Below are 13608 nucleotides of genomic sequence, written 5' to 3'. Positions count from 1 at the left end.
GATCTGCATGAAGACAAACTTGCTGATGATTACTTATATATTAACAGTCACCAATATACTTTTCAAAACTATCAGTTATAACATTTTATCATCCAGATTTGAAGAGATAAAATCAAATGACATAAAATTACCTCCTCAAGCTGAGACAGAAAGGAATTTTCATACTCTCCACGACACAACCTGCCCACATGCTCCTCTATCATCTTGTGCAGGATGGTGGTGATGGCATCAGCACTGATACGTTCTAGCAGGTTCAGTGAATGCCTGACAAAAGCAAATGAACAACGTTAAGCGTAGCAAACTGGTGCCATTGACAATTCCTAGGTTGTACAGCAGCTTCACAGCTCTGGAGAACTGTGCTTGACTCTGACATCAAGTACGCTGTCTGTGACCATCCTTGTGAATCTTCTCTGCACACTCTCCAGCTAATCACATCCTTCCTATAGCAGAGCAACCAGAACTGTACCGAATACTCCGGGGGTATGCTTGCTTAATTGGCTACTCCAAACTACCTCTTGAGGGAACAGCAAAAAGAATAAAAAAAGGAGTGATGACATGTGAGAGAATAAGTCACTGGAATCTAGGGAGAGCAGGAGGAAGAGAACAGGCAATAGAACTGATGAGATTGACCTCCAAGAAGCCAGCATGGACCCAAAAGGCCAAAATAGCCACCCTCATTTTGTAATTTCAATAAATTTACTTAAGTACATATCCACCAAAATCTAGCCCTCACTAAACGTTTACATTGAGGAATACAGACGTAATTAAATTCTATTTAAATTTTGATCACAATGCATTTTATAAGCTACCTGGAAGATGCCACAATTATTTATTGACATCAACTACCCCTCTTGCTAACAAATTGAATACTTCACAAACCCATTAGCATCTGGAGTACAAAAGCAGCAGAAACATGGGAGAAATCACCTACAATTCCCACAATATTTAATAATGCAAGTTTCTTTGTCACTGAGCCAAAATCCTTTGAGGATTTACAGATTCACAGGCAATAAAATTCTTAACCAGTACAGATTCCTGCACTCCCAACACACTGGGACCACAGATCCCACACCCACTTTAAACACACCGACGCTCTGGTTCCTTTAGATTTAACAGGATCACAGGAAAACCTATTACATTACCATGTGACATTAAAAACTACTGGATATTAAAGGCGAATTGGGGTATCATTAAGAATAACATCCAACAATCTGAAAAATCTGCTAGTTCAGCACCAAAGTCCCAGATTTACAGAGTGGTCCTTCAAGTGATGCAGTGCAGTCATGACATAAATGATGATCTAAAACACTTCAAGGTCCATTTATACAAAACTCTAAACAGGGAGGCACCCCCTTGCCATCTTTCTGATTACACTTCGACATGACTCCCTCTGGAGTTCAGTAACACAGCTCCAATTTTCTATAATTTTCTATCAGTTACAGTGGAAAATCCGCTAAGAATTTCTACCAAGTTCAAGCGACTCGGATCAGCTCCAATTTGCATACCAATGCCACAGGTCTGCAGCAGATGCCATTTCATCAGCTCTTGACTCAACTCTGGAACATCTGGACAGCAAAGATGCATACAGCAGTGTGCTCTTTATCAACTACCGCTCGGCATTCAGTACCATCATCTCCTCAAAACTAAGCAATAAGTTTCAAAATCCTGGCCTCCATATCTCCCTGTGCAATTGGATCCTCAATTTCCCCACTTGCAAACCCCAGTCAGTTCCGATTGGCAACATCTCCTCCACAGTTTCCGTAGCACAGGTGCACCACAAGGCTGTGTGCTTAGCCCCCTGTTCTACTCACTTTACACTTATGCAGTGTGTCTAAGCACAGCTCCAATGCCATATTTAAGTTCACTGATACTGTCGTAGGCCGAATCAAAGGTGGTGATGAATCAACACATAGGAAGGAGATTGAAGATCTGGCTGAGTGGTGCCACAACAACCACCTCATGCTCAACGTCAGCAAGACCAAGGAGCTGAATATTAACTTCAGGAGGAGGAAACCAGAAGTCCATGAGCTAGACCTCATTGGGGGAATCAGAGGTGGAGAGGGTCAGCAACTTTAGACTCCTCAGTGTTATCATTTCAGAGGACTTGTCCTGGGCCCAGTACATAAGTACAATTATGAAGAAAGCACAGCAGCACTTCTACTTCCTCAGAAGTTTGCGAAGATTTGAAAGTAGCATCTATCATATGGGATGGCCCATCACCCAAGTCATGCTGTCTTCTCACTGCAATCATCAGACAGAAGGTACAGGAGGTTCAGGGATCACACCATCAGGTTCAGGAATGGTTATTACCCCTCAACCATCAAACTCTTGAACCAGAGAGGTTAATATCACTCAACACCACTGCCCCATCACTGAACTGTTCCCACAATCTATGGACTCACTTTCCAAGAACTCTTCATTTCACAATCTCTATATTTATTCCTCATTTCTTTTTTTTTCTTTCTTCTTGGCTAATTGAGTCTCCTTAGAAGCTGAGTAAGCGTGATAAATATCAGCCAGTGAAAAAAAAATGGTAAAAATGGAAAGAAAAAGTCCCTTAGGAGGTCAAGGTCTTCTCAGTCCAAAGTGGGAGTTTAATTGGGATAAAAATGTTCCCGCATGCGTGATTACAAGTATATATATCCCTCTTATAAAAGTGTTTCTTGTAGTCATGACTTCTTGAAACCAACTAGCTTGGCCATAAGAACTAGCAGAGGTGACTTTAATTATTTTTGTTTTGCTCTGGAGTAGATATTGCTCCTGTTAGCTGTGGATGAGCCCGGTCTTCAGTTTGATACTGAGGTTGATGAATACTCTGGCAGAGCTGTGATTTTTATCAATTCAAGGTTAACTGATTTTTACTACATTGGATGGCCAACCCCAGACTTTTCTATTTTGAGATAAGGAACTTCTCAGTTTCTGAAGAGGATAGTTTTAAAATTCTGTTTTAGACTCTTGTAATTTGGTTTTTAAATAAGCTCGACAACGTGGTCCCCCCCAATCTAAGTCGGATCTCACCAGCGTAGAGGAGGCCATACCAGGAGCACCACATGCAGTAAACAATCCCAACAGATTCCACCTCAGCTCCATCGCAAAAAGTGTAGTTTCACAGTGGCTCACCTCAGCTCCATCTGCAAGAAGCAGAATTTCCTGATGGCCAACCATTTTAATTCCCATCCCAATGTGTCTATGGCCTCCTTTTCGTCACACAATCCCGCCGCTGTCTCTAAGGAGTTTGCATGTTTCCCCGTAACTGCGTGGTTTTTCTTGGAGTGCTCTGGTTTCCTCCCACAGTTCAAAGTTGTACCAGTTGGTAGTTTAGTTGGTCATTGTAAGCTGTCTTGTGATCAGGTTAGAGTTAAGTCGGAGGCTGCTGGGAGGCACGGCTCTAAGAGCCAGAAAAGCCTATTCCACACTCCCTTGCTAAAAAAAGTAATCAATTTACACACATTTTAAACAACATGTCATTCAAGTTAAGTTGAAACCAAACCAATGGGAAGCCCTCTTCTCTTAGTAATGGAAAGGTCTGATGAAGGGTCTTGTCCAAAACACTGAATGTTAACTTCCCTCCATAGATACTGCCTGACCCGCTGAGTTGCTCCAGTGTTTTGAGAGTGGTGATCCAGATTTCCACCATCTGCAGTGTCTTGTGTCTCAGTGTACAAGGAAACTTGGATCTAGTTACAACTACCCTTCTTCCCCATCTATCAACATTCAGAAAATACAGCAAAACTCCAATAACCTGTATCCATTTTTTTTAGAAATCCAGGTAGCTGAATACCTGATTCACTGGATGAGGTTTCATACACTCCCATTAAATTCATCAGGACCCTCCTGCACTCCCTATAAACTTACAAAGTTCACTAGAAAAGTGATTACAGTACTGTCTAACATCTAAAAAAGTCTGTTTTGGGGATTAGCAGTTTCTCAATTTAAAAAAAAAACAAAGTAACTCTTGCTGTTCTTACTGTAATGATTAATATTCTTTGGGTACTTACGGACAGTTATACAATTATAGTCTTTTTATAGGTGTTTCTAGTGTTTAAGGATTTTTTGCGTAGTTATTTGCATGCTATCGGTATTATAATCTGGAGTTTTAGTTTTTATTTCAATAAATGTATGTTTTAGGCTTATTTTCTATGTGACACATTGAGGATGATTTTGTAAAAACAAGGTTCATGAAGGTTCTGGACCTGAACTTTATTGTGGAGTTGTCAATCCATTCAGTAATTTTTGCTGCTTTGCTTTTCCTTCCCCTCGGCTGGCTATGTCACCTCACCAGCACTTGTTTATGTCTAGCAGACAAGTACCACAAAATTCAGAACAAGGGGCAAGTCCCCTCTCATTAAAAAAAAATGTTGGCTTAAAAACTAGGGTACCTACAATATACGATTGACCTCTGTAAACTGTTCCATTGCAGTGCTACACCAGCACTTCTCTTTCTCTGAGCAGCAGCCCGCACATGTCATCAGTTCTATTTCATCCACAGTTTCTTCATCATCTTCACTCAAACTATTTCTATTCTGCAAACTCCTGTCACGGTGAACATAGATACTGAAAGCACGAGTGTAAAACTCATGTATAATCTCCTGGAAGGGTTGAACACTCGAGAAGAATAACACAGCTTTAACCATGTTGTAGACTTTGTCCCTGAGTGTTCCAGGTCCCACAGTGTTAATCAGTCCTTCTTCAAGCCAAGTCTCCAAATACTTCAGGCTACGTAGATACGGTGCTAACCTCTGATTTAATGTACAAAAAGCATCATGCAGAAGCTTTGAGCGCTGTTGTTCTGTCACCATGTTCTCCCTTTGTGTAAGAAAGTCCCAGAACTCTGCTGCAATTTTTTCCTGAAGGTCTATCTGTAGCACCTCCATAAACCAATCCACAAGCACTGATTGCAAACCATAGTGGCATAAAATTTCCAATGCAGTTCGCAGTTCATCCTCAAGTAACTCATGACTTTCCAATCCAGGAACGTCCTGAGAAAAAAAAATTAAACACCATGAACTCAATTTCATCGCACCTCCCCAAAAAGTCATTAGAACATCAGATGACAAATTGATCTTCTAGAGTGAACAAGATAATTCTCCAATGCAATGATGATTAATAGAATCTTAAATGCAGCAAACTGAAACACACCTTGATCAAATAACTGGAATAAGGGAGAAAATACCAGTAAAACTCCATTAATCCAGCATGCTTGGGAATTTTGGCAGTGCTGGATTGACAGACCTTTAGGACAGTTGGGTGCCATTCCTATCAGTATTCTAACACACTTCCAATGAACTTTTTTTAATATGTTAGAGTAGAATATTTTTTTCCAGTGAAAATGCAAAACCATGACTTAAACAGGACCCCGTGACTCGGAGCATCAAAGAATCCAGGGACCAGTGAGCCAGACGCTGAAGCCATCAGGATCTCCAAACAATAAGATAGTGGTCATCACTCCTACTGTGCATATAGCTTCTTGCACACACAACAAAATTAAGAGTGAATTAGTCAAATTTATGATAATTTATTTCATATATTTCTTAAATTGGTTAAAATATAATACTATCACACATATACAGCTTTGTGCAAAAGTCTTAGGCACATATATAGCTAGGGCGCCTAAGATTTTTGCACAGCGCAGAAGTAATTTTGTGTATTGCACTGTGCTGCTGCCACAAAAAAATGACATATGTAAGTGATGATAAACTTGATTTGATACGGGTTTCTATTGTGGACTGAGAATGGGAAGGGGGCAGGCAGAGGAGAGGAAGCAGGAAGCACCAGAGAAACATTCTGTAATGATCAATAAACCAATTGCTTGGAATCAAATTACTTTGCCTGGTGTCTCAGGGTTGGGTGGGTCTGCACCCGCCCCCGGCACTCTATCTCTGCCCCCTGTCCCACACCCCTCCTGCAGCGCTCCAGCTTCGCCAGCCCCAACAACCTTTACTCCCGCCAGATCTACAAACTCGCTCTCCACTCCACCTTACAAATACAGAATTAAGCAAAAGTCTTAGGTACCCTAGTGCTCACTCGCCTCCTCAACAGAAACTGTCACGATGTGATTATGAATTAGTTTCTTGACAAGTAACGGTGGGCTACGTGCTTAAAACTTTTTGCACGGTACTGTAAATAGGAAAGAGATAAAGCTGAAACAAAAAGATACCAACCTCCTCTCCACACCACTCCTTCCCCAACACCATTCTCCCTCCTGTACTCCATCTTTCCTTCACTTCACTATCCCTCCCCTGTCTCCTTCTTTCCCTCCACACATTCCCCCTCTTCCACATCCTTCCTTCCCTCCATCCCAGGAAATATCTGTGTTTCCATTCAGTTACTAGTCATCATACCAAGCCGAGAGAGCCGGGTACCAAACCAACACTCAGCCGATTCCAAGCGGCTGACAAACCAAGTTCCGGCGCTTCCCGCCTTGCTGCCGCCATCGCCGGCCGCCTAACACCGCGCATGCGCACGAACCTCCGCTAAGGGTCTCGAAAGAGGTGCAATGCGCATGTGTGCAAATTGAACCTCTTAGGGTTTTACCATCCTGTGCTAATCAGTCGCCTGCTCGACGAAAACTGTCTCGATGTGATTGTGAATTAGTTTCATGACAAGTACAGTAAACGGGAGGGAGTTCTTGAGATGTATTGGTCAAAAGCAGCATCGAAGCCTTACGTCAAATGAACGCGACGCTAGTGTAGTCGCTGACCGATTACGAGTCGCGGTTGGTTGTTGCTGGGAGACGGCGGGGAATGGAGAGGCGGCGGGCCCGATGTTCCGCCGTGAGCCTCCGGGAATTTGCGCTGTAGACATACAACAATGAATCGTTAAATGTAATTGGGTTGCGGTTTCCAGAATGGTGAGACAAGACGGGGATACGATGTAATGGATCGAATCGGCCTTGAGTCTTTGTTTTGTCGTGTAAATATCCCAAATATAACAAGTAGGCAGGTTTCAAATAGCACAGAAAAGCTTCGAACAGTCCCGATTCGAGAGAAAAAAGTAATTGGAGTATTGACCTCCGCCAAAGGTTTTAAATTTTACTAAACTTACTGGGTTTGGCTTGGAAAACGTGAGTTTATGTTCATTGTATACTCTTGTGCAACGTGAAAATAAAACGAAGCTCTAAGTGCTAGAATAAACAGAAATTGGTTCGAAAAGTCCGCAGATCAGGAACTGTTTTGGGGTTGGGTGATGTATCTGGTGAGGTGCTGCAGAGTTCAGTCTGGAGATATAGCCGTACACCGTCTATCAATAATTTGTTAGCGAGACTAAGTTTTCTCAGATTACAGCACTTGGAGGCTGTATGAATCATATGGCAGCTGCAGGGAGGATTTGGATGATTTAATCTGGGTAATTGAATGTGTAAAGGTGTGGTAAATGGAGTAATTGATTATCTTGAAATCAGCAGAGCTGTTAGACTGGATTTTGAGTACGAGTTATGAAAGTAGTGGGGCCATTTGCGTCATTAGGCGCTCTTGAGATCGTTGGGTAATTCGGCAGTTGGCAAGGACCAATAAAAGGGAATTCAGTTTAAGCAGAGTGGCCATTGATGGAGTGGGTCAATCGCAAACGTGAAAATCTGCAGATGCTGGAAATCCAAGTAACACACGCACAATGCTGGAGGAACTCAGCAGACCAGGTAGCATCTATGGAAAAGAGTATAGTTGAAATTTCAGGCCAAGATCCTTCATCAGGACTGGAGAAGAAAAGGTGAGAAGTCAGAGTAAGATGGTGGGGGGAGGGGAGGATGAAGTACGGGTGGTAGGTGATAGGTGCAACCAGGAAGGGGGGGGGGGGCAGACTGAAGTAAAGAGCTAGGAAGTCGATTGAGGAAAGAGATACAGGGCTTGGGAAGGGGGAATCTGATAGGAGAGGACAGAGGTCCTTGGAAGAAAGGGAAGGGGAGGAGCACCAGTGGGAGGTGATAGATAAGGTGAGAGGGGCAAAAGGGGGATGGGGAATGGTGAAGGGGGAAGGCATCACCAGTAGTTTGATAAATCGATGTTCATGCCATCAGGTTGGAGACTACCCAGACAGAATATAAGGTGTTGCTCCTCCAATCTGAGTTTGGCCTCACCATGGCATTTTTGTTGTTCATTGCTGCTTAGTAGTGTAGAGAGAATGGGTCGAACCAATGTCAGTGCTGTGTTCTTCATGTCAGATGTGGGAGCTCTGGGCGATCTCCCGTCTCCCTGTAAACTGCGTCTGCATGAAATGCATCCAACGACAGCTCTTTACACACTGTGTTAGGGAACTGGAGCTGCAGCTGATGACCTTCGGGGTGGTAGTCGCCTCTAAGTTGCAGGAATCAGGTAGCTAGGCAACTGTCAGGAGAAGGAAAGGAAATAGACAGACAGTGCTGAGTGCCCCAGTGTCCCTGCTCTCAATAGCAGCAGAAAAACTGAGGAACAATTCAGGAGGTGGATTTTGAAAAGGTGCAAAAACAATGTGGTTGCTGTCATGGGTGACTTCAACTTCTCTAATATTGACTGGCACCTCCTTAGTGCAACATTTTAGATGGGGTGTAATTTGTTTGGTGTGTCTGGGAAGAATTCCTGACACAATAAATAGACAGACTGACTAAAGGAGAGGCCAAACTTGATCTGGAGCTGGACAATGAAATTAGATCAGGTGTCAGATCTCTCAGTGGGTGAACACTTTGGAGACTGTGACCACAACTCCCTGACCATTACCATGGCCTTAGACAGGGATAGGAGCAGATGGTATGGGAAAGTATTTAATTGGAAAAGGGGAATTATAATGCTGTTAGGTAGGAACTTGGGAGCATCAATTGGGAACAGATATACTCAGGGAAATGTACAGTGGAAATATGGATGTTGTTTAGAGAGCTCTTGCATGGGGCTCTGGATAGTCTTGCCTCATTGAGACAGGAAAGGAACCATGGCTGACAAGAAATATGGAACTTCGTGTCAAGAGGAAGGTAGGAGCTTACTTAAGGTTCAGGAAGCCAGGATCAGACAGGGCTCTAGAGAGATGCAAGGTAGCCAGGAAGGAGCTTAAGAATAGACTTGCATTAGTTAGAAAGGCATGAGAAGACCTTGTCAGGTAGGATTAAGGAAAACACCAAGACGTTCTATACATATGTGAAGAACAGGGGGATGACTAGAGTAAGAGAAGGACTGATCAGGGATAGAAGAGAAAACATGCTTGAAGTCAGAGGAGGTGGGGGCCACGTTCAGTGAATACTTTGCTTCAGTATTCACCAGTGAGAGGGACCTTGACATTTGTGAGGACAGTGTAAAACAGGCTGATATGTCAACATTAAGAAAAAGAAAGCACTGGAACTTTTGAAAAACATTAGGATAGAAAAGTCCCCAGGGTTGGAGAGAATATACCCCAGATTACTATGGAAAGCAAGGGAAGAGATTGCTGTGTCTTTGGTGATAATATTTACGTCTTCACTGGCCTCAGCAGAAGTACCAGATGATTTGGGTGGCAGACATTATTCCTTTGTACAAGAAAGGGAGTAGGAATAACCCTGGGAATTATAGACTAGTGAGTCTTACTTCAGTGTTAGGCATATTATTGGAGAAGATTCCTAGAAGGCAGAAGGTGGTTGTAGTTGGAGCGTATGGTGACGAAAAGTGTCCAGGGGAATCTGCTCTGTAACCCCTGCTCTTTGTGATTTTTATAAATAACTTGGATGGGAAAGTGGAAGGCTAGGTTAGTAAGTCTGCAAATGACACAAAGGTTGGTGGAGTTGAGGATGGTGTAGAAGGTTGTTGTAGGATACAATGGGATGTTGGAAGGATGCAGAACTGAGCTGACAAATGGCAGGTGGAGTTCAATCCAGAGAAGTATAAACTGATTCACTTTAGAAGGTCAGATTTGAATGCAGAAAACAGGGCTAATGGCACAATTTTTGGCAATGTAGAGGATCAGAGGGATCTTGGGGCCCGTGTCCATAGTTCCCTCAAAGTTGCACACAAGTTAATAGGGTAGTTAAGAAGGTCTGATTTATTGGCCTTCATTAGTCAGGGGATCAAGTTCAAGAGCGACAAGGTAATGTTGCAGCTCTATAAAACCTTGGTTAGACCATATTGGAATATTGTGCTCAGTTCTGCTCACCTCATTATAGGAAAGATATAGAAGCTTTAAAGGGGAGGCAGAAGAGATTTTCCAGGATGTGAGAGCATATCTTATATGTCGTAATATGTCCCCACCTGTTTTGACACGACCTAAAAATACTCTCTGACCTTAGACTTTAAACATGCTGTCGGAATACAAGTTGTTATATTTGTATACAAAGCGTTGGGTATGACTCAGTGCTAGAGATGCCATCATGGTGCAAGGGAAATAATGCACACATTGGTTGCCTACTCTGCCAGTGGAACCAGAACATTTTGCAGGAGGTAGTTCTTCATAGTGCATGCTGTCAGTTCTCCATATCTCTGATGCATACAGGAGGGTAGGGAACCTTGCAAACTGCAAACTAGCAAGGCACCAATATCACACCAATAAATATCCCCAGTGATACTTACTGACTAAGGTGCTAACTGGAACAGAGTTAATGTACAATATGGAGGGGAATAGTCAACCTGTATCACTTCAAAACAGAACAAGATCACACCAGTTTCGGGCAATGAATTACAGCATGTGGGCAATTCTTGCAAGTGTGGACACTTGGTGATTGAACCCCTATCTATCATCGATTCCTTCCCTGAACTTTATGAGAAAATTGGTCTGTCATGAAACATCCAGTGTCAATAGACCAGTACGGTTTTTGACCTGAGAAAAATGTGTTCGGAGATCAAGACCTCAAATCCAGCATCCAGATTACAGTTGGCTAAGTTGCAGATCTTAGAAGATTCCTTTACAATCTTCCCTCTGATCACACCAGCAAATCTACTCTTCACCCTGAGAGTCAGCACTGAAATCCATACAAGGAAGTGACGTGGTGTTAACCGCTTACTGGATACCCACACAACGTGCTAGAAACATTTAGGACTGGAGCAAAACGGTGTAGCCAGCTATGAATGTTTTATTTTGAAAACTGCAGGGTTTTTGAAATTTTTATTTCATATTTGAAAGAAGACAATGTCAATAATTTACCTTTTTTTAAATCCTATCTTTCATTCCCTCTTTGAAACTAATTATGTGAGTTCTGACTTTAGCAGCTCTGTGTACATCAGTGATTCTGTAGTTATCAGACCCAAGCCATTGAGCTCTTACAGCATGTCCTGTCTAGACATTGCATGTGGAGGTTGCAGAGTTGCTTCAGACATCTAGTCATGTCAGTGCGTTGTAGAGCCCACAAAATGTTGACTGCACGATATTCAGGTTATTGTTATCAATGGAATATCCTGGGCAAAAATTATCTACTGTAGTTTGTGCTTAAGCAGCAACATCATTCAAACACTGTTGTTCTGGCTGTGAAGCCCTTAAGAATGTCTTAGGGTCTTGAAATACATTGTGTAATTGCAGTTTTTTAAACTTTTCACAGATAATCACGGTCATTACTGGTTGATGTGAAGATGAGGCCCCAGCTCCTGACCTGGGATGTGAAAGGCACTCTACTCCGTGTTCGCCACTCAGTTGGCGAGCTGTACTCCTCAGAGGCCAAGCTCCATGGAATCCAGCTGGAGGCCAGAGCTCTTGACAAATCATTTCTAGCTGCACTCCAAATGCAAGACAAGCTGTTCCCCAACTATGGCCAAGACCAGGGTCTGAGCTCCCAGCAGTGGTGGATAGACGTGGTCAAAAAGACCTTCTGTCACTGTGGAGTGAGCAATGAGCAGGTACTGTCCCCAATGGCAGTGAATCTTTATCGTCAGTTCTGCAGCGCTGGCAACTGGCAGGTGTTTAGTGATGTGGAGAACACTCTGGTACACTGCAGGAACCTGGGAATCAGCATGGCAGTGATTTCCAACTTCGATCGCCGCCTGGAGAAGATCTTAACCAATTGTAACCTGCGGCAGTACTTCAAGTTTGTGTTGACATCTGAAGATGTTGGAACTGCCAAGCCAGATCAACGGATCTTCGCTGCAGCCCTGAGCCTTGCCCAAGTGGAACCCAAGCAGGCCATGCACATTGGAGATGATGTGGGGATGGATTACCTGGCAGCCAGGGCCATCGGAATGGAGAGCTACCTGATCTGCAGAAGACAAGAGGAACTCTCTGCTGCAAAGGGGTTGGTGCCCAAGGCCCACATCCTCCACTCCCTGCAGCAGTTGTGTGGTCTCATTAACTGAATACCTAGTGCTGTTCATGTGCGCGTGTCCAAATCAGCACTCTCACTGAACGAACCCTAACATTCAGAATTCTGACAGCTATTGGAAGGCTCAAGTAGGATTTCTTCCTGGGACAATGAGCAGTGTGAGCTTGTGTAAAAACTTGAGTAATGAGGCAGAGGGACCAGTCTGGATTCCTAGTAGATGCTCTCTGTCTAGGCAAACAGCAGAAGAATTCTAAACATTTCTGGTAGTGTGTCATCAGTTGATGACGTTTATCAAAAAGAATCCTGCGATTAACATTCTGCTGTTGTGGTTTCTTCCTTTCTGAAATGTTTTTTTCTTTGATCGGTTTCTCATATTCAGTGTGAAAAAATGTTATCTTACTTTAAATCAGTGTCTCTACAACCTGTTTCAATGGAATGATGCAGAGAGAATGTGAGATAAGTGTTTCTGTCTGGAAACATTTACTGGGTAATAGTGTGTACAGCCATGCTAACAGATTGGAATGGTAAGATAGTAAATGTTAAGAATAAAGTGCCTTCTGAGAAATCGGTGCTCCACCTTAACAGAATGCACTGAGCTACTGTGGACTTGATGGGCACTCCATATTGTAATTAAATACCACTTTATGCACACGTATTGTTGCTTAACTAGAAAGTTCACTAAGGCACAAAGTTCCCTACACTTAAAAGAGTACTGAAGCCATGCTTTGATTTCCCCTGGTCTAATCATCTAACAGGCTCAGTACACTGATTAGAAAATCTAGCTCTGTTATAGGAGTCAAACTGGACCCACTGGAGGCTGTGGTAGAACAAAGGACCCCACGGAAAATCCTAGCAATTCAGGACAATGTTTCTTACCCTCTGTATGCCACCTTGGCTGAACAGAGGAGCACTTTTAGTAATAGACTAAGACAACTGCGCTGCTCCAAAGAGCACTGTAAGGAGTCATTCTTACCCTCAGCCATTAGGCTTTATAATAAGTCAACCTATAGCCAGGTAAGTGATGACCCCTCCTGCAAGACTGTGGTAACTTATTTTTTATTCTTTCTACTTCTCTCCTAATGTTTATATCTGTGCACTTGTAATGCTGCTGTGACACTGTAATTTCCTTTGGGATCAATAAAGTATCTACCTATCTGAAACACATCACAGTTCATCACAGCAGTCTGCAAACAAAATCAGAAATAAATGGATTTATTAAAAATAAGATGCATGGAAATCTCAAAAAGCTAAATGGGTTCAGCAGTGTTTTTTAGGGAAGAGAGTCTGCTATACGCTTAGCTGCAACCATCTATGAGGGACTTCGATCCTGCCACGTTCTGGAATATCCTGGCAAACTACTCAGCACGGCACCCAGGGAAGTGTAGTTAATGCTATTTTACCATTGACTCCCATGGGCAAAATAATAAAATCTTTAA

At 42.9% G+C, this 13608-nt stretch overlaps 2 protein-coding genes across 9 annotated transcripts in view; one reads left to right on the top strand and one right to left on the bottom strand.

The window, feature by feature from the left end:
- Nucleotides 1-6473, bottom strand: part of anapc2 (anaphase promoting complex subunit 2) — a 49752-nt gene extending 43279 nt beyond the window's left edge. For 3 of the 4 annotated variants that reach the window (XM_072240560.1, XM_072240561.1, XM_072240562.1), the window contains exons 1-3: nt 6342-6473; nt 4384-4979; nt 132-264 (exon numbers count right to left, since the gene is read on the bottom strand). In XM_072240560.1, coding sequence (XP_072096661.1) covers nt 132-264; nt 4384-4979; nt 6342-6458 — 846 coding nt within the window. In that variant the 5' untranslated portion in view covers nt 6459-6473. The remainder of the gene's footprint in view (nt 1-131; nt 265-4383; nt 4980-6341) is intronic. The other variant, XM_072240563.1, reaches the window with a different exon arrangement.
- A 55-nt stretch (nt 6474-6528) lies between these two features.
- hdhd3 (haloacid dehalogenase-like hydrolase domain containing 3) lies at nt 6529-13361 on the top strand. 5 transcript variants are annotated; one of them, XM_072240567.1, is made up of 2 exons: nt 6529-6912; nt 11459-13361. In XM_072240567.1, exon 2 carries the CDS (start codon nt 11490-11492, stop codon nt 12204-12206), a length of 717 nt encoding a protein of 238 aa, XP_072096668.1. In that variant the 5' UTR covers nt 6529-6912; nt 11459-11489; the 3' UTR covers nt 12207-13361. The 5 variants fall into 5 exon arrangements, with proteins under 5 accessions (XP_072096668.1, XP_072096666.1, XP_072096665.1 ...); XM_072240565.1 differs by having other exon boundaries at nt 6529-7063; XM_072240564.1 differs by having other exon boundaries at nt 6530-6850.
- Nucleotides 13362-13608: the final 247 nt, after the last annotated feature.

The sequence above is a fragment of the Mobula birostris genome, chromosome 22 (assembly GCF_030028105.1).
Source record: "Mobula birostris isolate sMobBir1 chromosome 22, sMobBir1.hap1, whole genome shotgun sequence".
Lineage (NCBI taxonomy): Eukaryota > Metazoa > Chordata > Chondrichthyes > Myliobatiformes > Myliobatidae > Mobula > Mobula birostris.
Note: the sequence above shows the minus strand (reverse complement) of the source record. Positions and strands in the feature narration are given on the sequence as shown.